At 50.3% G+C, this 22,589-nt stretch overlaps 7 protein-coding genes across 7 annotated transcripts; 3 read left to right on the top strand and 4 right to left on the bottom strand.

Moving 5' to 3' along the window:
• Positions 1–470: 470 nt before the first annotated feature.
• On the bottom strand, positions 471–2,261 carry pyr9 (cytochrome P450 monooxygenase pyr9; the record flags this gene model as incomplete). The annotated part of the gene is made up of 6 exons (XM_056681621.1): positions 471–913; positions 967–1,542; positions 1,604–1,672; positions 1,731–1,830; positions 1,880–1,993; positions 2,043–2,261. The coding sequence occupies 6 exons, from the start codon at positions 2,259–2,261 to the stop codon at positions 471–473; spliced, it is 1,521 nt and encodes a 506-aa protein (XP_056529003.1).
• Positions 2,262–3,086: 825 nt separating this feature from the next.
• pyr3 (cytochrome P450 monooxygenase pyr3) lies at positions 3,087–4,950 on the bottom strand (the record flags this gene model as incomplete). The annotated part of the gene is made up of 6 exons (XM_056681620.1): positions 3,087–3,505; positions 3,573–4,175; positions 4,248–4,316; positions 4,386–4,488; positions 4,551–4,667; positions 4,738–4,950. 6 exons carry the CDS (start codon positions 4,948–4,950, stop codon positions 3,087–3,089), a joined length of 1,524 nt encoding a protein of 507 aa, XP_056529002.1.
• A 488-nt stretch (positions 4,951–5,438) lies between these two features.
• On the top strand, positions 5,439–12,831 carry pyr2 (non-reducing polyketide synthase pyr2; the record flags this gene model as incomplete). The annotated part of the gene is made up of 2 exons (XM_056681619.1): positions 5,439–11,854; positions 11,940–12,831. 2 exons carry the CDS (start codon positions 5,439–5,441, stop codon positions 12,829–12,831), a joined length of 7,308 nt encoding a protein of 2,435 aa, XP_056529001.1.
• Positions 12,832–13,415: 584 nt separating this feature from the next.
• pyr1 (nicotinic acid-CoA ligase pyr1) lies at positions 13,416–14,940 on the top strand (the record flags this gene model as incomplete). The annotated part of the gene is made up of 2 exons (XM_056681618.1): positions 13,416–14,482; positions 14,601–14,940. 2 exons carry the CDS (start codon positions 13,416–13,418, stop codon positions 14,938–14,940), a joined length of 1,407 nt encoding a protein of 468 aa, XP_056529000.1.
• A 148-nt stretch (positions 14,941–15,088) lies between these two features.
• On the bottom strand, positions 15,089–17,180 carry yvc1 (putative potassium ion channel Yvc1; the record flags this gene model as incomplete). The annotated part of the gene is made up of 5 exons (XM_056681617.1): positions 15,089–15,495; positions 15,554–15,694; positions 15,741–16,675; positions 16,731–17,058; positions 17,105–17,180. The coding sequence occupies 5 exons, from the start codon at positions 17,178–17,180 to the stop codon at positions 15,089–15,091; spliced, it is 1,887 nt and encodes a 628-aa protein (XP_056528999.1).
• Positions 17,181–17,766: 586 nt separating this feature from the next.
• Positions 17,767–18,880, bottom strand: N7500_010478 (translation initiation factor eIF2 subunit alpha; the record flags this gene model as incomplete). The annotated part of the gene is made up of 4 exons (XM_056681616.1): positions 17,767–18,241; positions 18,303–18,510; positions 18,567–18,729; positions 18,803–18,880. 4 exons carry the CDS (start codon positions 18,878–18,880, stop codon positions 17,767–17,769), a joined length of 924 nt encoding a protein of 307 aa, XP_056528998.1.
• Positions 18,881–19,538: 658 nt separating this feature from the next.
• N7500_010477 (SulP family inorganic anion transporter) lies at positions 19,539–22,059 on the top strand (the record flags this gene model as incomplete). The annotated part of the gene is made up of 4 exons (XM_056681615.1): positions 19,539–20,008; positions 20,087–20,716; positions 20,767–21,286; positions 21,361–22,059. The coding sequence occupies 4 exons, from the start codon at positions 19,539–19,541 to the stop codon at positions 22,057–22,059; spliced, it is 2,319 nt and encodes a 772-aa protein (XP_056528997.1).
• Positions 22,060–22,589: the final 530 nt, after the last annotated feature.

Raw genomic sequence — 22,589 nt, 5'->3', positions numbered from 1 at the left:
TAAGATGCTGTGGGAAATGAAAGAAGAACTGGAAAGTCAGAGTGAGTCGAGGATGGTAATACGAGGCTCTCAGGATTTGCTGTCGATAAATTTTTGTCAAATGGATGTCCAAGAGAATAAATACAGCGGCTGGTGGGCCGATATAAGAGTCAGATCGACTTGTCAAACTATGACATGAGGAAATACCGTCCACTCATCCCTTTGCTTCCCCCTGCAAGACTGCCAGATGGAATATACAGGTGAGGAATAAAGTCTATCCTGCTTCATATTGATCTCAATAAATTGTCCTGGGCGATACCAGCAACACAGTCCGATCCTTGTTTTATTCACATATACCAAGACTTCTGAACATGGTTACCTCTTACTTTCCTCCATCAATCATGGAGCTCGAAGCCAGCTCGAAACTAACACTGCTTCTCTGTTTGGGAATAAAAAATCTTGTTTGAAAAAGTTCCGTGATTTGATCTCCATCACTTCTTTCCAGTCAATACTGCGAGCTCCTCCCCCACCGGCACACGTCTTCGGACTTCTATGCTTGCTCGTGGGTCACGGAACGACGCGAACCCACTTGCGATCACACTATGCGGTTTGTCCTTTACCAGCCTCCATTCATACTTCAACAACATATGGCAGAGCGCTATTTTGATCTCGGTTGCGGCAAAGAATCGACCGGGACAGGCATACTTCCCGTACCCAAACCCAAGGTGGTTTTGACCCGTCGTTGTGAACGGTGCTCGAGCCTTGTCTGCTCCTTCACGCATTCTCAAGTACCGATACCCGTCAAAGACATCGGGATCAGGATAGATACTGGCATCACCAGCGACATCGTTGGTCACCATAACCGGTGTTCCGGTGGGAATCTCGGTGCCATTGGGCAACTTGATGTTCTGCCGGGTAAAGCGCGAAAATGACCCTAAGTTGAATGGTGAGCATGGCATGCAAAATAGACAGACAGCTAACCCATACCGGTCGTTACTGGATGTAGTCGCTGGCTCTCTTTCAAAACACTATCAACAAGCTTTAATTGGTTGAGTGTTGAGGATCGCCATCCATTCTCCCCGAGAACGGAAATAATTTCCTCCCGCAGGTCCTGAATCAAGCCTGGCTGGTCGGATAGGTTAATAAGCACTTTGACCAAGAGATCGGCACTGGAGTGAATGGACGCATTTGCCAGTCTTAGCTGCACCATGGCTGCATCATACTTCTTACCGCTGGCAAAAGCGTCGATCCACGCAACGCTGGAAAACTTTTCAGTCTGCGGATTTTTCCTTGAAATTTCCAGAGAAGAATCAATCAGTTTTCGTGCAGTTCCGATTTCCCGCCGGAGCTTCTGGCATGGAGGGAGCAGCCAGTGAAGGACAGGCCGAAGAACAGCAGGGCACTTGTGGAGTGCTAGGATTGCATGGTGCCGAATGATGGTAAAATTAATCACTGTCTCCAGCCAGACCGGGTTACGGCACAGCGGTTCGCCCACGAAAACGAGAGATGAGACTTTCGCAATCAACCTCAGCATGCTAGGGAGTAATGCTACCTCATGCCAGTCTAGATTGAGATTAATTGAGATTTTGTCGGGAAGCCCCTAGGGAGGTATGCGTTGACCCACCTGACGAGTCTGTCCAGGTTTCTACCAAAGCGGCAGACACTTCATCCGAGAGGGGAGACAGTAACTGTTCTATAGAAAAAGAAGTCAGCGGTGGATGAGATGATTGTGATCGGAAAAAAGGAATTACCTAGTTCACGCGTGATGACGGAAATCACATCACGAAGAACCGTATTGTGAAGATTCCCCAGAAACATCGACTCGAAACCAGGAACCTCTGCCATGAAGTCCTTGGGCAAGTAAGCCCCTGTTACTCTACACTACCCATATTGTACTCACCTCAATCATCGCCCTCCAATGGTCCAACAATTTTTCATCTTTGAATTCCTCGATGAAGGCCCCAGACACCACTAACTTTGGCCCCAGGTCGGTGACCACGCTAAAGATGGGCGACTGTAGAACCCTTCAGTCTTCATTCGTATGGTGCAGTTCTGAAGCATACCTTTGCAAACCCAGCTTGCAGATATTTGGGTCCGTCCCGTTGAAATCTTCTTTGGGCGAAGACATTGACAATCTCCCAGGGCTTTCGAGGATTCACGCTGGGAAAGCCATCAAATTGGTAGCCGAGTAGTCCCGGTCGAATGAGATGCAGGCCGACTACAAGTAGAAGCACCCCAGTCAGCAATACAGGCCCCATGGAAATATCTTCGAGTCTGATCATAGTGGGAATACTGTCAAAACACAAACCGCGTGCAAGACTAGAAAGAGTCCAGTCTCAGCCATGTTGGCGGTGATATCCCAGTAGGGAATTTAACGAACCCTAACAAACAATTTTTTCTTTGTACAGCTCATGTCCGAGGGCCAATCAACACATGCAGCAAGAGCTGCTGTAGCACCAATCAAGTCGAGATTGAAATTTGTGTCGTTTTGCTTTTTGCCAACTGAACTCGCATACTTGCGCTAATGCAATCATATCAATAGCATGTCGCAGATCACTTCGACACCCGTAGAACTTTTTCCCTGCCTTTCTTTTCCGGGTGGATTCCATTGTCATGTATCATGTACTCTGTAGAAATCATTTAAATGCAAAGGTGGGTCACCCACATTCTCAGCTCGACATCCACTTTGATGCATTGTATCAAAGGAAAGTATTTTCATGTATACATACTCCATAATATGAGATCACATGAATTATTTAGTTTTTTGTTGCTTTTGATTTACAACAGTATAGCGCATGTACAGAATAGTGGCTGCAGGCTGTGAGAGCGCATTCCCACCTTGTTATAGGATAATCCAGGGGGAATGGTACCAATTATGGAGTACTGTGGAAACATTTGAAAAGCAAATTCAATTGCGGTGTCTATCCTATAGTGCAATTCGGAAATAAAATTCATAGTTCCTAAGTTGCTATCAATCGTGATCTCAAAAAGATTGGCCCCAATGGTGGCCATGAATGCTATGCTTGGTGGGCTTCCCATGCCAGGCATCTTGCTCAGTCACAGAGGGTATTGTGACACTCGATCAAATTTGGATGCATACACAGAGGTCACAACTTAACCTCTTTGCGTCGACGGATGTGGATCCTAGCCGTCGGATCTGGAAATAGATGAATGCCTTGGCTCCAGACACTCGGTGACTGCTCACCCCGGTGTTCGATATCATAATTGAGAAGGATATTGCACAGGGCTACTTTGATTTCAGCTGCCGCAAAAAAGCGCCCCGGACAAGCATGCTTCCCATATCCGAACCCCATGTGATCCGGCGTCGAGGACACCAATTGGTGTTGACCCTCTTGCCCTGATGTCTGCCGTAGATTGTAGAATCGGTAGCCGTCGTATCGCCGGGGATCTGGGTAAATCTCCGGGTCCCACATGCTGTGGGCAGACACCATGAGACTCGTTCCTCGGGGAATACGGAGACCATCAGACAGGGACATGTCGCTCTGCGCAATGCGTCCCATGGATACTGTCAAAGTACGGCTGGATTAGTTTCTAGCGTCGAGTCTCCAAGACATGGAGAGGAATTCACTCACACAATCTGTTTGGCGCCAGGCGCTGGCTTTCCTTCAGAGCGCTGTCCATCAGTTTGAGCTGGTACAACGCAGCCCTGGTCCATCCCTCTTTGCCCAAAACGGACACAGCTTCCGCCCGGATATCTTGTGTTAGCTCCGGGTGACTGCAGAGATCCATGAGAACTTGAGCCAAGAGGTTGGAGGTGCCGTGGATAGCAGCGAATGAGAGAAGCAACTGCGCGGCCACTGCATCGTAAGGCTGGTCGCCGTAATGATCCTCCAGCCAGTCAATGATGTCCCCACGAGACGGCATAGGCTTCTTCTGAGTGGCTCGAATAGCTCTTTCGGCTTTTCTCTGGGCCACTAAGGGCTCCAGGATCTCTCGTGCTTCGAGAATCTGGGCTTGCAGCGTTTTGCATGCGGGCAGGAACCGTGCCACTATGGGACGTAGGAAACTGGGCCAAAAGTGGAGCGCCTGTGCTGCTCGGTAAACATTGTGCGTATAGGTGATGATGATGTTATGCCATCTGGAATCCCGGCACTTTTCTTGTCCAATAAAGGATTTGGACGCCATCTGCGCGACGAGCTTAAGAACTGTCTGACTTACGCTGACCTCGTGCCATTCTTTTACCACAAGCAAGGAAACTGTTAGCATTCATACTAGAGAGTCCGCCAATCATCGATTTTGGAGCTCACCAGGGTCATCGGTCCAGGTTGCGGATAATGCGTCGGTAACCTCTACAGCCAAATCCTCTGTCATATATGCTACTCAGATAAATGATATTAGCCAGGGAATTGGTTGCATGACAGTCTGGTTGGAAAATAAAAGCTTACTCAGTGCTTGTGTAAGGTTGGTCTTCAGGATCGTGTTCATCGGGTTTCTTGGATCCAAGATCAATTTGAACGGCTCGAAACCTGGGATGTCGGGGTGAAACTCCTAAAAGAAAGGAAGGTTAGCGACGAAAATCGAGAAGACATTGGACATGGAACAAGCCGAACCGAGGCAATGAAATGGTCCAAGCTGAGTCGGTCATCGCTGCGAACCTCTCGGGCGTATCGGGGTGACAAAACCAGCAATGACCCATTGTCAGTGAGAATGCGAAAGGCAGCAGAGGACTGTCATGACGATGGGGATTTAGCATTGTACCTCAATTGATGTAGTTTATGTAGTTTGTTTTATACACACCTTCTCAAAGCCGCTCCGTAGAAGACTTGCGGCGTCTGAGCGAAATCGCTTCTTCGCCGTGGTGCGAAAGATATCCCAGGTGCTTCCACCATTGATAACTGTCAGGGTTGATTGGAAGGGGAGTGGCCAGACAAAGAGAGAAGCCAAAAGCCCCAGGGAAGAAATAATGGCCACTATCCAGGCCAAGTTGAAATCCAGAGACATGTTGTCCATGTTGTCCCAATATCACTGTCAGATATTAGCTACTCCTATTACGCATGAGGTGAGTAGTAAGAGAAGGAAAAATATATCGAGATATCTGAATATTCCTCCTCCACTCTTTCCTGCAAGGAGAATCCTTGAAACGAGGCCCACAGATGCATGTATAACCTGACATGTTCCTCAGTGACATAGTTTTCCTGCATGCAGCTGAGTCTGGCCAGTTTGTGGCTGCCGTACGGAGTATGGAGTGCTGATAATGCTTCGCAAGTAAGAGAGAGCTAGTTTGTGATCCGTCCATGTCCGGAAATTAATCTATAGGTCGATTTTTCTTATTCGTTCGATAGTTGTAATATTGAGGGTATAGTTCGAGGTATGGAGTGGGCGAGGCAATACTGTATTTTCCACATCTATACATTGTACAGTTTCTGTATAGTTAAAAGACATCCGAATGCAAGTTATCTCGATCTCAAATTTCACGCTCCCATCAATACAAGTTCAATATGAAAACAACAGAGCCTGTTGCCATTATTGGCACAGGATGCCGCTTTCCCGGTGGTGCTTTCTCGCCTGCGAAATTATGGGAGCTTCTCCAAGCCCCCCGTGATATTGCACGCAAAGTTCCGGCCAACCGGTTCAATATCAACGCATTCTATCATCCAGATGGAGATCACCATGGCACAACAAACGTTCAGGAGTCTTACTTCTTGGACGAGGATATCAAAGCCTTCGATGCGGCCTTCTTCAATATCTCGCCAACAGAAGCCGTGGCAATGGATCCTCAACAGCGATTGCTCCTAGAGACTGTGTATGAATCGCTTGATGCGGCGGGGTTGCGAATGGATGCGTTGCAGGGCTCTATGACCGGAGTGTTCTGCGGCGCTCTTCGCAACGATTACAATCAGATCCAGGCGATGGATCCCCAGGCATTCCCAGCATATATGGTCACGGGCAACTCACCGTCGATTATGGCCAACCGCATTTCTTATTACTTTGACTGGCAAGGTCCTTCAATGACCGTTGATACTGGATGTTCTTCAAGTCTACTCGCTGTCCATCTCGGAGTCGAGGCTTTGCAGAACGATGACTGTTCCCTGGCGGTGGCAGTAGGGAGCAATCTGATGCTGTCACCCAATGCCTACATCGCAGACTCTAAAACACGAATGCTGTCTCCGACCGGCCGGAGTAGCATGTGGGACAGCAAAGCTAACGGCTATGCACGTGGCGAAGGAGTGGCGTCGGTTGTTTTGAAACGGCTGCAGGATGCAATCAAGGATGGGGACCCCATCGAATGCGTGATCCGCGCCTCCGGAGCAAATTCGGATGGGCGAACCATGGGGATCACCATGCCTAACTCCAAGGCACAGCAGTCATTGATCCTCGCTACCTATGCACGCGCGGGCCTTTTCCCTCAAGACAGGCCCGCAGATCGGTGCCAGTACTTCGAGGCCCACGGTACAGGGACCCAAGCCGGAGATCCCCAGGAGGCAACCGCAATCCACTCAAGCTTCTTTGGGCCTGAATCCGTCCCAGATCCGACCAATCGACTGTATGTGGGATCAATAAAGACCATCATTGGACATACAGAGGCCACTGCTGGACTGGCGGGATTGATTAAGGCTTCCCTCTCGCTGCAACATGGGATGATCGCTCCTAATCTCCTGATGCGGCAGCTCAATCCAAAGATAGAACCGTTTGCCGCTCAATTATGTGTTCCCACGGAGTGCATCCCATGGCCTGAAGTTCCAGATGGTTGTCCTCGCCGAGCCTCAGTGAACTCCTTCGGCTTTGGGGGTGCCAATGTGCATGTGGTTCTAGAGAGCTACACGCGCCGCGAGCTCAACCCGTCCAACAATATCCCCTCCAGTCTGCCCTTTGTCTTCTCTGCTTCCTCTGAGCGGACACTGACACTTGTCCTGGAGTCCTACGCAAGATTCCTTCGGGAAGATACAGCAGTCAGTTTTGTTGGTCTGGCGCTATCCTTGTGGGTTCGACGTTCCACTCATCGCCACCGATTGACGCTACCGGCGCACTCCGTGCAGGACTTACAAGACCGGATTGATACAGAACTCAGTCGAAGGGCCACTGGTAAACCCTCCTCTATTGTCTTTAGATCCAGCACTCGGCCCAGGCGGGTTATGGGGATCTTTACGGGTCAAGGAGTCCAGTGGCCGCAAATGGGGCTCGATCTAATTGAGGCAAGTCCCCAAATTCGACAATGGATGGGTCATCTGGAGGAAGCTCTCAATGAACTTCCTCTGGAACTCCGTCCACAGTTTTCTCTTCTCAAGGAATTGTCACAACCAGCATCTTCTTCGCGTGTGGATGAGGGTCTTCTTTCTCTTCCCTTACGAACAGCTTTACAGATCATGCAAGTCAACATCCTTCGGGCGGTAGGTATCGAGTTTACCGTTGTTGTTGGCCACTCTTCCGGCGAGGTTGTCGCAGCCTATGCCGCGGGTGTGTTGACAGCATCAGATGCGATCCGCATTGCATACCTTCGGGGAAAGGCCATCGATGAGTCACGCGATCCGACAGGCCGGATGATGGCTGTGAATCTGACGTGGCAGCAGGCACAGACGATTTGTGCTTTAGAAACCTATTCTGGACGTGTAAGCATTGCCGCCGCTAATTCGCCCTCCGGCGTCACCTTATCAGGTGATGCAGAGTGCCTGCGCGAGTTGGAATGGCTGCTGAAGAGCCTAAGTCTCACTCCTCGTATGCTTCGAGTGGATACTGCATATCACTCCCCCCATATGAAGCCATGCGTAGAACCCTACCGCGAGGCAATGAAAGCTTATCCTGTCGTGCTGAAAGCATCTGTCGCCCGCTGGTATTCTAGCGTCTACCCCGGAAACGTCATGACTGGATATGACCAGAAAGAATTGATGGGGGAGTACTGGATCGAGAACATGCTGCGTCCTGTACAATTTTCCCAGGCGCTGGAGGCCGCTGTACGAGACGCTGGACCACCAGATCTCATCATTGAGATCGGGCCACACCCAACACTGAGAGGGCCTGTCCTACAAACCCTGTCTAAAATGCACTCAGCCCACTCAAAAATTCCTTACATTGCCCTTGCTGAGAGAGGGAAGCCCGGCCTTGATACATGGGCAATGGCCCTGGGATCGTCCTGGGCGCACCTAGACCCCAATGTCGTCCGCCTCCCAGGGTATGTTTCACTCTTTGCCCCAGACCAGTCGCCTGCGCTGGTAGACTCGCTACCGCTGTATCCTTTCGATCACTCTCAGACATACTGGGCGCAGTCGCGAATGTCATTGAAATATAGCCATTGTGTTACACCTCCCAATGCACTCCTTGGTACTCTCAGCCCAGAGAATGGAGCAGGAGAGTTCCGTTGGCGAAACTACCTGCGACCAGAGGAGCTACCTTGGTTGGCGGACCGTCTTGCTGGATCAATACCTGTCTTCCCCGAGACTGGATATATATCGATGGCGCTGGAAGCAGGGAGGATAGTGGCACAAAGCCAGGGATTGCGCTTGCTGAACATTAAGGATTTAATCGTCCAAGCCCAACTCCCCATCCAGAACAGTCCCATCGGCACGGAGGTGCTTGTCACCGTGAGTGGTATTTACTCGCATAATGGAGTCATATCTGCCGTGTTCTACTGCGAGGCCGCTGTGTCTGGGGAGCTCGTACAGTGTGCAACAGCCAAGATGGTCATGCACCCAGGCGATCCAGATCATGGTCTCCTTCCTTCACAAGGCCAGCTAGCTCCGGCCTTGGGACCCGTCGACATCACCAAGTTCTATGACAGCCTGCGCCGAGTCGAATATCACTGCACTGGCCCTTTTTCTGCGTTGACAGGACTCCAAAAAAGACGTGATCACGCCGCAGGAAGTGTTATCGTTCCCCCGAGAGAGTCTAACGAGCCTATCACTCTTCATCCGGCTATTTTGGAGCTTGCTGTTCAAACAATGATTGCTGCAATTGGTGGGCCCGAGGAGACACTGTTGATGGGCCCATTCCTATCCAAAACTGTCGACAGCACCTGGGTCAATCCCGCGTTGTGTGCTTCTAGTTGGCAGAAAAAGGAAATTACAATAGCAAGCTATTTGACTCACGTCGATGAAGATCAGATTCGTGGTGATATCGACATATTTACGATGAACGGGGAAAAGTTTGTCCAGCTCGAAGGTGTTTGCCTAGTATGTCAGCCGTCTGTGAGTGCACCGAGCAATGCACAGGTCCTTTCACAGACCGAATGGGGGCCGCTTGATCCCACACTTCAGAAGGCTCCACGCCAACTTCCCGCAGCTACTGTACAGCTACACACTCTTCGAGAGGAGCTTGCGCTACTGTATCTCAAGCAGGCCAGCAATGAACTGACTGACTCGGAGCGAAGTGGATTGAATTGTGATGGTGCTCGTCTGCTTGCATGGATAAGCCAATGTGTTGAGAATTCTTGCCAAGGACTAGGTCTTGTAGGCGCACCCGAATGGTTGGACCAGAACATCGAGGACTTCATGGCTCGAGTAAGTCCGTCAATGAAGGACCCTAGCCTCAAAGCTATCGCTGCGGTAGGCCAGCAGCTGCCCCGCGTCCTGCGTCAATCGGGCTCTCAAATAGAGGCCTGGCCGGCTGTCGATGATGAAAATCAATATCTGCAGGACGATATACAGGTCTCGTACTTAGCAAATGAGCTTGTATCTATCGTCAGCCAGGCGTGTTTCCGCTTTCCACAGATGAACATTCTTCAGATCGGCAAATTTGGAGGTCATGTTCACTCCGAATTGAAGAAGATCGGTCGGACCTACCGGTCATTTACCTATGCAGCACTATCCGCTTCTGGCCTACAGGTAGCTCGGGATAACCTTGATCAATCTAGCGAGGTGGCGCACAAAGCCTTAGATATCAGTGAGGACCCTATTGAGCAGGGCTACCGGGAGAAATCCTATGAAATGGTGCTAATCACAACTGCGGTATTCCTACGAGAGGCTGCGGTGGCCCGTATCCGTCGCTTGCTCAAGCCTGGCGGATTCCTGGTTCTACTCGTTAGAACAAATCCCAGCACTACATACTTGAATGTTCTATTCGGCCCTCCGGCTATATGCATAGAGACTGGAAAGGGCTACTGCACCAGTGAGCAAGTTACCACCAGGGAGCACTGGGTTGATCTACTGTCTAATAACGGGTTCCGTGGCTTGGAATCGCCCATTGCACCCCGAGAAATTGCAAGCTTCGAGGATTTTTCACTTCTTCTCTGCCGGGCCCCAAACAACAATGCGGGAGCATCGCCCCGTGGGGGTCTGCTGCTGCTTGGCGATGGTGCCGAGGACGCACGCTGCCCTATGTCAGAACTTGCTGGATTAGTGCAGAGCGAATTCATTCAAGTCTTGCGTGCACCGTCCCTGGATCTCATTTTGGATGACGATCTTTCTGAAATGACTGTTTTGTGCCTCGCCGATGGTCGAGATCTGACCGACGCTAGCCTGAGCGAGCTGCGGAGACTAATCACAATCTGTAAGCGTATGCTATGGGTGACATCAGAGAATATCGATCGCCCTAGTTCTGAACTAGCAAAAAGCCTCCTTCGCAGCGTCCTGGCCTCTGAAAAGCCATCCTGTCAGCTGCAGCTGCTACATGTCACAGATCCGGCTGGAGCGTCAGCGGAAGTCCTGGCAACCGCCCTCGAACGTTTTGTTAGAGCCAGTACAGCTCAAGAATGCCCTGATTCAGATGGACTGGAAAATGTTGAGCCTGAAATTGAATACGACGGCTCTATGTTCCGTATTCCTCGTCAATACCACGACCATTCTACTGGGCTGCGCCATCTGGCCAGGCACCAGAGGGTGACAGACTACGTGGACCTGGGCAAGGGAATCGTACAGGTTCTTCCTGCGACCTCTGACAAAGCCTCTGAAGGGTTCCGCCTTCTCTCGATGGTTGATCCGCCTGTTAACACAAGCTATGGACCAACTCTTTCTCTACGAGTGCGACATTCCAGTCTTGCCGCTGTGCGAGTAGCAGAGAACACGTTCCTGTGGGTAGTCATAGGGCAGGACCTGAGCAGAAATAAGAGAACAATCGCTCTGTCATCTCACATTGCATCTCAGGTCATTGTCCCAGAGTGCTGGGCCTGGTCAGTGCCAGACACGGTCTTGGAATCGCATGAGCAATTTTTCCTCCGCGCCACAGCGGCTGCTCTGCTGGCGGGATACCTGGTCGAGCAAGTTCCCCAATCCGGGACGCTTGTGGTGCACGAAGCCGACCGGGTCCTCCAGTCTATCTTCCGTCAAATACCGACACGGCGCGGCGGCAAAATCATATTCAGCACCAGCACCACCAACCCTGACAACGAGAGGCCGATGCTACTACTGCATGAGCATAGCACCGCGCGGCAATTGTCTCAAGTACTTCCCTCCGATGTGTCGGTCATGGCTGTCCTACATCGCCGTGGACAGGGTGTATATGAGCGTGTGAGATCGATCTTGCCTGAGAACGCGGCACGAATGCATGTTGAGGATTTCTACCTTGCCTCTGCATCAAAAAAGCCAATAAACGGGAATGTATCATCGATCATAGCCACGGCCTTCCTAACCGCTTGCTTAGTGGCGTACACCAGCCTCGAGGCGCTCTCACCGAGTCCCGTGGATTCGTTACCGATTGATAGGGTTTCTGAGTACCCCACCATTGATTGCCAGGAGGTCGTTGTAGATTGGAGCTCTTCGACTTCGGTGCTCGCCCAGATATCAACGGCCAGCTCTCAGGTGCAGCTGTCGGAGAAGAAAACCTACATACTCATAGGTCTAGCTAGTGAATTAGCCCATATTGCTTGTCTCTGGCTGGCATCACACGGGGCAAAATGGATCCTCCTCGCTAGCTTCAGCTCTGAGCCAGATGCGTGGTGGTTGGAAGAGGTTTCTCGACGGGGAACGCGCATAGCTCTCTCGACAATGTAAGTGACTCAACCTAGTATTTTTCATCTGTATACGCAAGCTGATCGATGCCAGAAACCTGAACGATGATTTTTCCGTCACCAGTCTGCATCAACATATTCCTCATGCGTTTCCTCCGGTAGTGGGAGGATTGCTAATCAAACCCCCAGCTCTACCCGACTGCTCCTTGTCCCAGCTCACTACGGGACTACTCCAAAACCATCTACATCCAGTTTTGAGGGGATTGCAACAGCTAGACGAGCTTCACAGAACCCCAACTCTGGACTTTTGGGTGCTCATTGGATCTATTGCAGGAGCTCTAGGCCACGCAAATCAGGCAATGACTACGGCCATGTCTGCGAAAATGAGCTCGATAGTCCGCCATCGTCGGGCCCAGGGCAGACCGGCGAGCCTCGTACATCTGGGTGAGATCCACGGTATTGACAATCCCTTCTCGATAAAGGACTCTTGGTATGGTCCGGCGGCCATATCCCAGCGGGATGTCGACGAACTACTAGCTGAAGCAATCCTCTGTGGGCGCTCAGATTCGATTAACAACGCTGAGTTCATCGCGGGTCTTCGACACCAGAGCCTGCAGAGTGGTTGTATGATGTGTCCGGTGCCAAAGCTGTGGCCATTCTACTCCTACACGGCCACAGCGAGTCATGATCAAATGCCTTCATCAAATGAGACCCTATCGACTAAGGAACTTGTGGCTGCGGCAACAAGCTTGGAGGAGAAGGCAGAGGCAATCGCCAAACCTCTCATGGAGAAAATGCGGGCCAGTCTGAACTTGACTGCAGATGCACCACTCTCCCCTGACACGCTCATTCCAGAGCTCGGAGTCGACTCGCTTATCGCTGTTGGGCTCAGCCAATGGTTTACGAGAGAATTGACTGTTGCCATCGGAGTGATTTTAATTCTCAGTGGCGCATCTGTGGGTGATTTAGCGTATGCAGCTGCTTCAAAGCTCTGCAATGACAGCGTGGGGGCCTGAAAATAGTATTGGGTGGTAGATCTGTATGATAGTGACGATAGTGCGAGTTGGTGGCTTTTCACTAGTTTACTGCATGTTACTTGTCTCGTGCAGATCAAAATCATACAGGAACTTTGGCTTTGTATCATGCAGGCCTGACAATCTCAGCCTGTACTTCAGCTTGTACCTCAGCTGTACTCCAACTTGTCCAATTTGTACTCCGTACTTAAAGAGCGCAAAGACCCTGCAGGATATGGCTTTGCATATTTTGATCACTTAATAGCAGAGTGACAATCAATATGGAGCTACCCGAGACGGATCTAGTCAGCTTCGCTTTTAATGGCCCGACCTTCGATTTATCTAGCCCGATCTATATCGATGCCCGAAACCCTTTGCGTGCTTTCAATGCCGTACAGTTCCGGCGACTAGTTCGATCACTCATTGCTGGCCTCCGAGCCCGGGGTGTGGAACGAGGTGATTGTGTTCTCGTGCAGCTGGAAAATAGTGTAATCACACTCTCCCATGACTGTGATATTTCCCTAACACTGACATAGGTTATACATTCTGCTCTTTTCTTCGCCATCGTGGGTGCCGGAGGTGTTTATATGGGCTGCGACCTGGCTAGTCCCCAACATGAACTGACCCATCTACTTCGTCTCGCCGAGCCTCGGTTAGTTATAACTGCTCCAGGGGCCCTATCCAGGGTTTTGGAGGTGTGCAGCCTGCAGGAAATCTCCCCGAGTCAAGTCATTCTGGTGGATGAGCACTCCATTGACACCATAGTCCAATTTGCACACGGTCAGGCGGAGCAGACGGAGGATTCCAATCCCCAGATAGTCGACCCGTCTATTCGCCTGGAGGATCTGCTCCACTACGGGGAGACCGACTGGCTTCAGTTCAACGACAGCGAACAGAGCAAGACGACCCCGGCTGCCATGTTCCTGACCAGTGGCACCAGTGGGCTCCCCAAAGCCGCGATCCGAACCCACCACACGATCATTTCCCACCATCTGAGCGTTCACTATCAAGTGCCATACCCCGTCGTCCGTCTGATGGCACTACCGATGTACCACTCTTTTGGCGACTTCTGGACCAACATCTTCCCCATCCGGTACGGCGAGCCTCTTTACGTTCTTCCGCGATTCGAGATCTCCACTTTCCTCGACAGCATTCGCCAGCACTCCATCTCGGAGACGTACATGGTCCCTGCCATGGTCCATATTCTAAACAAGACCTCTTTGCATGTAGCCGAGAGCTTATCTTCCCTGCGTTATGTCGGAATATCCGGTGCCCCCATCGACGGGCACTCTATGCAGCAATTCCAGAGCCTCCTGTCACCAGAAGCTGTAGCAGGAAATTTGTGGGGTATGTCTGAGGTTGGTGTGGTGTTCCAGAATCGCTACGGGGTAACACCACAATTTGGCAGTGTGGGGACTCTGCTACCTGGATATGAGCTGCGTTTTGTCGATCCCGACACGGGCGAAGATGTCGCCGGGACAGCAGACTCCCCTGGAGAGTTGTATATCCGTGGGCCGGGGCTGCTCTTGGGATATAAAGGGCGGACTGACGACAAAGACGAGCAAGGATGGTTCCGAACGGGGGATATGGTGCATGTGCGAGACGGAAATTACTTCGTCATCGGACGGACAAAAGATCTCATCAAAGTTCGAGCGTAAGTTATCTCACTCTCTAGGCTCATCTCTTTTCCTCTCGCGTTCACCTTTCCTTCTTTCCACCCATGGGATATCCGATGCAGTCGATGACAAACTAATGTATCTTGCTTGATTCAGGTATTCTGTCGCCCCCGCAGAGATTGAAGGTATTCTACTGAAGGACCCGGGTATCAAGGACGCAGCTGTCATAGGGGTCATGCTTCCAGATGGCAGTAGCGAGGTCCCCCGGGCCTATGTCGTCCGCACTGGTATATCTCCCGAGACGACGGCGGATCAAGTGGAAAGCCTGATCCAAGGCCAACTGGCTAGCTATAAAGCCCTAGATGGAGGTGTGGTCTTTGTGGACGAGATTCCGCGGACGGGTATCGGAAAGCCCCATCGAGTGAAGCTCTCACAGCTGGATCGTCAACGGGAGAAAATTGCCTCTATTCTTGGTCTGTCTGTTGCTGTACAGTGATTGCTCAGGGGCCTCTAAATATAGGTTTCTTGCTAAGCATTAAGTGAATAGTCAGCTTTACAATCTAATTTGGGAAAACTTCAATAGTATCAGAATATCCTGTACATTCAGGGCATAGCATCTTTACTGTACAATTCAATAAGGATTTCTAGCTTGCTCCATCCACCTTCTTGTCCACAATCTCCTGAGTCAATCCCTTCACCATCTCCGTCAACATTCTAACCTGCTCCTTCAGCTCTCTGACTTCGTATGTACAACTATCAACCTTGATATCCGGCGTGGACTCAGCTACGTGCTCTTTCCAAGTATCATCAAGATCAAAATTGACCTCCTTGGCCACATGTTCCCATTCCTGAGCACTGTCATCGTCCTCTTCGCCATGGCGGCGATTCCATCGAATCTTGTGCGCCTGACGGGTCTCAACCCAGGCTGCAACGACAAGCAGCGGTGAATATATCACGCCCATTACAATGTCATTTACCTTGGCGTAAGCCTCCCGCGAAAGCCACCACTCGAATGGGGTTATCAGAAATAGAATCTCGATGAGATTGAACGCTAGTTCCCAGAGCAAATTAGTCACACAGCACTACATCCAAGTCAAGTGAATACGTACGTGGAATGAAGACATTTTCATCTGGGGCGCGGACGAACTGCATAGTTTTCTGCGCGAAGATCGCCATGTACTCATCCGTAGCGTTTCCAGCGATATCTTCATATGCACTGTTGTATAGGGCGATGAGGATATTCAACAAAACTGATAGTTGTTAACCTCGCTCCAAACAAGTCCGATGCAAACTTACCAGTCATGACAATAAAGTTGAATACGTAGTAGAGGATGATACCAAAGGGAAACGCAAACTCCTGGAATGTATCAAACTCAGGACTCTGCATGATACTGTTTACCATGCCCTGGAGGATGTTTCGGTGGAGAGGAATATCGGGATCCACTTGGGCCATGCCGATGAAGGCCTGAAAGAAACCAGCCATAACGACAAATAGAAGAGCAAAGAATATCAAGCTCTCCTTCATCATGACTCGAAGAACCACAAACATAGCACCGAAGAAGCGGAACGAGTCAAGATATAGCATCATGCGTATCCAGAACATAGGGCCCGCAAAGGCCAGGAAGTTGTAGCTGAGCTCGTTGTATAGCTGTCTTTGTTCGTCGTGAGTAGACGATGAGTGTGCCAAGGCAATAAATCGCAAGGCAAGGGACACTGCCAAAATAGTGTAGAGGGTCGAGTTGAAGGCATTCCAAAATTCGAGGTAATTCCATCCAACCTTCCAAAACTTGACCCCCTCGTCGCAGATGAACGCGAGAGTCATCCCGTAAAGTATGGCTTCAGCCACATCCAGATCACCGGTTGGATTCACGGTATTGATAACTGCGGTATAAATCGCAAGGTAAATCAAGGAGAACAAAATTTGGCAAACATTCTGATATAGAGGAGTCCGCATCCGATCGGGATGGAAATGAACCCAATAATCGGTGTTATCCTTCTCGCTGTATTCGACAAAGTTAGTTGGATTGCCCTCTTCTTGACAGATCCAACCTCTCCACAAGTACTGGATACATTTCTGATACGCGGCACAGCTGATGATCCTCAAGGCATGGAGATCTACCGCCCGTTCAATGACGTTGGCGGGATCAGTCTCTACACCTTCACTGAAGATAGAGTATCGCTTGAGTAAGATGTCTTTCAGCACGTACTCTTGATTCTGCTCGGATTCGATACTGTTCAAGTTAGTGAATAAATAACACAAAACGCGCAGTGTTAGAGGGGCATTACATGCGCTTGGCGATGACCTCGCAAGCCACAGCCCGAATTTCATGAAGATCGGAATCCCAAAGCTCGACGGATGATTGAATCTTGAACCATCGCAGACAAACCAAAAGACAATAAACAACGCATGCTTTATATTCATCTCCACCAGCCTGCTTAGCAGTCGCAACCACATCATCCGTGATGATACGGCTGTTTGGGTCGGTCAACACATTCTCCTCTACTTCACAGGAGACAACCTGCTCCACTTGGTATTTCAGCCGAAGAGCAACCTTTGCAATTTCCTTTGAAGTATCAGAGGCGTCAGTCTCATCAGCAGCATAGGCCGGTAGCACTGTGACTTGTTAGCAGTGTTCCACGCCGCATAGAAAATGACGTACGCCGACGACGTTCCACCTCAACACGGTGCCGTGTCCTGCCACGATCGGCGGTAAAGAGATTCTTCCAATGTCCCATGTCGCGAATGAAAACTGGAGAGGAAAACAAGAAAGAAAGAGGGAAGAGGCTTTCACCGATCTTAGCTTGAGAGGGCAACCAATGATGATCGACGGTAGATAAGCTTCAGCTCCCCGCCATATTTCAAGGACATTCGATCTCTCAAGAATTTCTATAAATGATGTATCTACATGTAGGTACATATTGTAGCCTCTACAAGGATACGATTTGCATTTAAAAGCATGACTGGCATTGAACGTCTCGGTTGCATCGCAAACATTATGTGCATCAGAACTTGCACCCTGTGCGGACCCAGCGTCTTTGGACGGTGGGAACGAGGATTTCGACCGCAATGGGCATCCAGCGCATACACAGGCGTGAATATGTCATCCCCAGACCCGAAGTTCAGGCGACTGCCTTGGCTAACGAGCGAGTTCTGACTGCAATCCTGCCCATCAGCACACTGGCCCATCGAGCCTTGTTTTCCGATATGTGCAAGCTTTTTCTATCCATCTTTGACCAACTCCCCTCTAGCGGTAATTCCAGCTATGAATGCAAGCGCTGATGACCGCTGTATGCCCCTCGACTCGAAGTTGTAGCCCGTTGCTTACTCGGGAACGCCTTCATCACTTTCTGAGTCCTCATCTCCACTGACCTGGGTGTTCTCACGCTCGCGCTTCTCCATAAGCTCCTGCAAGATCGCATCGTCGTGCTCAGTGACGGCCTTGGGCGCCATCTTCACGGTGCAGTTACCGCCTTTCGCCTTGATACGCTCTTCAATCTTCACAATGGCCTCCTCAAGCAACTTGACACCGAGGGTCTTGTCGAGACATTGGCTGGCCAAGACGTAGAGAGGAGGAGCGACCAGTCGGACCTTGATCTGGTTCTCGGGGGTGTTATCGGCCTCGGCGGTACGGAGGGCATCCTTGACGGCATCGATTCCATCGTAACCGAAGCAAGTAACCTCGATATCGGCACGGACCTTGGTAGGGTGGGGGGTAAGTTTGCTGCTGATGTATTGCTGCAGCTCACTCTTGACGGCATCGTTGGGGAAGGTGATCTCATCCCAGACATTGGGGTTTCTGGGAAAACAACTGTTAGGGGAATTCAATCATATGATGAAACGAAAAGAAAAGAACCTACGTAATAGAGATCTTGAAGGCGTCGTGCGCATGGCCGTATTTGCGGTTCAAAGGCCACCCGATGTTCTCGTATAGGGTCTCCAGCGGGGTCTGGGTGGCTTCTGCGACGTGGCGCATGATGGAGTGCACTGCCTTGCTCTTGTTGTAACGCTCCTCGCACTTGATGACATCCTCCGGAGACACACGTCGCTTCGACAGATCAATGTAACCTTCAAGTTTGGTATGTTAGTTCTTGCGTTCTACCAGGTGAATAAGATATGCTTGCCTTTCTCCTTGTCAACACGAAGAACGATGACGACCTCGTTGCGCCCAATACGGATGAGCTTTTGGATACTGCGGATACGTCTGCGGGAAAGTTCTGAGAGGAGGATCATGCCGTCGATGTTATCGTATTCAAGCAGCTTCACGTATGCGCCCATCTCGGCGATCTAGCTCGTTACACACACAAAAATCAGTCCCTGTCGCTCTAGTTTTTTATTTCATGAATCAAATAGTCCGTACCTGCTTGACATTCACCATGACGAAGCTGTCCACCTCCGGGTACTTTTCCTCATAAAACCGACAGTTTGTTAAAGACATCTTGGCGGGGTGCTGTTTTTTTTTCTCGGGGAAATCTGAGGTGCGAAATAGACGGATTCGATGGCACAATCGAGACTGTTGAGAGAGCGACCAATGGACTATGAGTGATCTTATGGTCCGGAAAACAGGAGCGCAGAGGGAAGAGGCGACGTGAATGAGGCACAATCTATCTCTTTGTGGCGGACTCAAAACCCACATTGACCTGACCAGTCACGGGACTATTAGTCATGTGACAGTTTTCACACCGCCTTCCAATGTCCACAGATTCGATCTTGGCTGACACATCAATCAATTACGTCAACAGAAATCAACCCGTGGACGGCAGGACGGTCATGTTTCTTGTAGCTCCTCAGTATACTTGATGGTGGCCTTTCTACAAGTTACAGAATTCTCCGAGGTTCTTCTGATTGTTCTTTTTTTCCCTTTAATTGTATAGTCATTCTCCGAGGATCTACATCGAATCAACGATAACGCCTGCGTTCCCCGCTTATCAGTCTAGCGCGCCCTTGCCTAACCGACAAAACAATTTGGGGCTGGGAGTTGTCCCAATTGCTCAGGCGCTTTCAATCTTTTACCTAATATTTTGACCAGTATTCATGGCGGCCTACTTAATGTCTAATCTCTTGACCTAACAACTCCTCAACTATCTGTCCAAATCATGTCTGAGACGAGCTCATTACTCCCTGGGGAGTCCGACGGACCAGCACGTCGGACTATACGAGACCGCATTGTCGACGCTTTCCGTTCATCGCCTCAAACTGGTCTTGGAATTTCGACAAATTCTAGCCACGGAAATCATACGACACATGACAACCAAACCGGAACTGGGGTTACAAGTGAACCAGACGCAAGAACTCGGCTTCTGGAATCGTACCTTCAGGCCGGTCCTGCGTGCGGTGAAAGGCACTGCAGTCATGGCACATTCTCCCCCCAGATAGGAGACGTGGGAAGACAGTCATACCTTGGAGGGTCGGGCGATACAAGTGGATATAATGGACATGAAGCGGCGGGAGGCGCGGCCGGTCGCCCTAGAGGTGTAGTAGACCACCCGGAGTCGGTCCCAGATTCAGAGACTCCATCACAGATGAAATCATCCTTCACTTTTCCAATAACCGACACGAATAAGCAGTAGGTCGTATCTGATTCATACACTGCGAGCACTCTCGTAGTCTATCTCACGACTAGTAGCTAACGAATCAATCACAGATACATATCATATTATATTCCCTTTCTCAATTGGATCCAACAATACCATTGGTCATTCCTGCGTGGAGATCTCATGGCTGCATTGACTGTAGCGTCCATCTATATCCCAATGGCGCTCTCTCTAGCCTCCAATCTTGCCCATGCACCACCCATCAGCGGCCTCTACTCTTTCGTCATACATCCCATGATCTATGCCATCCTAGGAAGCTGCCCTCTCTTGGTAGTTGGACCGGAGGCCGCGGGCTCCCTGTTGACGGGTGCTATTGTCAAAGCAAGTGTCATGAAAGGGATCTCGGGCGAGGACGACCTTACAGAAACTGCTCTTATTGTCGGAGTGGCTACTGCCATGTCCGGCGGCATGATACTGATTGCCGGATTGACCCGCCTAGGGTTTTTGGATAACGTGCTCAGTCGACCATTCTTGAGAGGATTCATCACAGCTATCGGCTTTGTGATTTTTGTAGACCAGCTTATCCCTGAATTGGGCTTGGCCGAGCATGCCAAAGAATCCGGTGTCAGCCATGGCACCAGTGTTGAGAAACTCATCTTCATCATTCGAAACGCTCGAGAGTGCCATGGACTAACTGCCATCGTTTCGATCGTTAGCTTTACTGTTATAATGGTGTTCAGGTGCGTATCGTCGCCCCCGGGCTTACGTTCATCATACTTATCGTCCGCAGAACTTTGAAAAAAATGCTCGTACCGCGTATCCCTCAAGTGATATATTTCCCAGACCGCTTCCTGGTTGTTGCCCTGTCGGCGGTTTTGGCTTGGCAGCTCGACTGGGAAGGCAAAGGGCTCGAAATTCTTGGACCTACAGAGGTTGGCTCTGGAGGACTATTCGCTTTTAATTGGCCTTTCCAGTTTGCGCATATGAAACACGTGCGCACAGCATTGAGCAAATCGTTTATCATCGCGCTACTTGGTTTCTTTGAGTCATCAGTCGCGGCCAAGGGTCTCGGCGAAGGCAATTCTAATGGAATCAAGGGAATGTTCATGAGTGCCAATCGTGAGATGGTTGCACTAGGCGTCGCCAACGTCGTCGGAGGTTGCTTCTCGGCTTTGCCTGCATTTGGCGGATACGGGCGAAGCAAGCTCAGCTCACAAACAGGAGCACGGTCACCTATGACCAGTGTCTTCCTCAGCATCATCACATTCACTTGTGTCATGGTGCTTTTGCCTTATCTCTACTACCTCCCGGTTCGTCCCTCTCAACCCTACCTACACTATACCCAGGGGCTTTTTACGAGTGCTGACGATGATAATTCCGATAGAAAGCAGTTTTGTGTTCCATGATCTCTGTTGTGGCTTTCACTTTAGTCGAAGAATGCCCCCATGACCTACTCTTCTTCATTCGCCTGCGAGGTTGGTCAGAGATTGTCTTGATGCTCCTCATCTTCACAACAACAATCTTCTACTCCCTGGAACTAGGCATGGCGATGGGAATGGGTTTATCGGTGATTATCCTCATCCGACACGCAACGCACCCTCGCATCCAGATCCTGGGCAAGGTCCTCGGCACAGCCGCGCGTTTCGACAACGCTGAACTCCACCCAGAAAATGTGGAGCTAGTCGAAGGTGCTCTGATCGTCAAGATCCCCGAGCCCCTCACATTTGCGAACACGGGCGATCTTAAGAACCGGCTGCGGCGTCTGGAACTTTACGGCTCCAGCCATGCCCATCCTTCTCTGCCGCGCATGCGCGCCCCGGAGCATAATAAGAATATCATTTTCGACGTTCATGGTGTTACAAGTATTGATGGGTCTGGTACCCAGGTTCTCTCGGAGATTGTGCACGCATACGCGGAGGAACACGTCAGAGTGTTCTTTTGCCGTGTGCCGAATAGGGAGGTGTTTCGCATGTTTGAGCGGAGTGGTATTGTTGAGAATTGTGGTGGATTGACACATTTCGTGCCCAGTGTTGATGAGGCGCTGCGGTTGGCGGAATCTGAGAACCAGACAGAGGAGATATAGTCTCTGTCTATATATATTGCTATGATATTGGTGATGTGTGTTTGGATACAGTTTGGATATTTGTACAGAAATGTTGCGCAATTCGGTCTCTAAAAATTATAAAACGTTGCTCTATCTGACGCTTTCGTCATAGAGCAACACCTATCAAGATGACGGGAGCACATGATCAATTCTCTCTCTTGAAGAAGGAGTGTTGAATCGTCAAGAACTGAATAAGCCCTTATGCGTTTCTATGCACCGAGATCAGCTCTCCTGGGTGTGCCATCTTGGCGATGAACCCCAATACTCCAGTATCCCCAATGCCGTAGTGACAGAGGACTGGGTCAAAGCATGGCGCTAGCAACTGCAGTCTAGCTGAAGGAGTTTGCACTTGGTTATACAGTCGTGTATCGGTGACGAGTCCAGTAGATTGAATAGCCCCTGAAGCAAAGCCATGGTCTCTGTTGTTCCAGGTATGTCATGCTGATGGGGTTGCACCATAGACTGACTGCTCATTCCGAGCTCCATGGATATTGTGACGTGTCTCAGAT

Source organism: Penicillium coprophilum (assembly GCF_028826855.1).
Source record: "Penicillium coprophilum strain IBT 35676 chromosome Unknown utg000006l_segment0_segment0, whole genome shotgun sequence".
NCBI lineage: Eukaryota > Fungi > Ascomycota > Eurotiomycetes > Eurotiales > Aspergillaceae > Penicillium > Penicillium coprophilum.
Note: the sequence above shows the minus strand (reverse complement) of the source record. Positions and strands in the feature narration are given on the sequence as shown.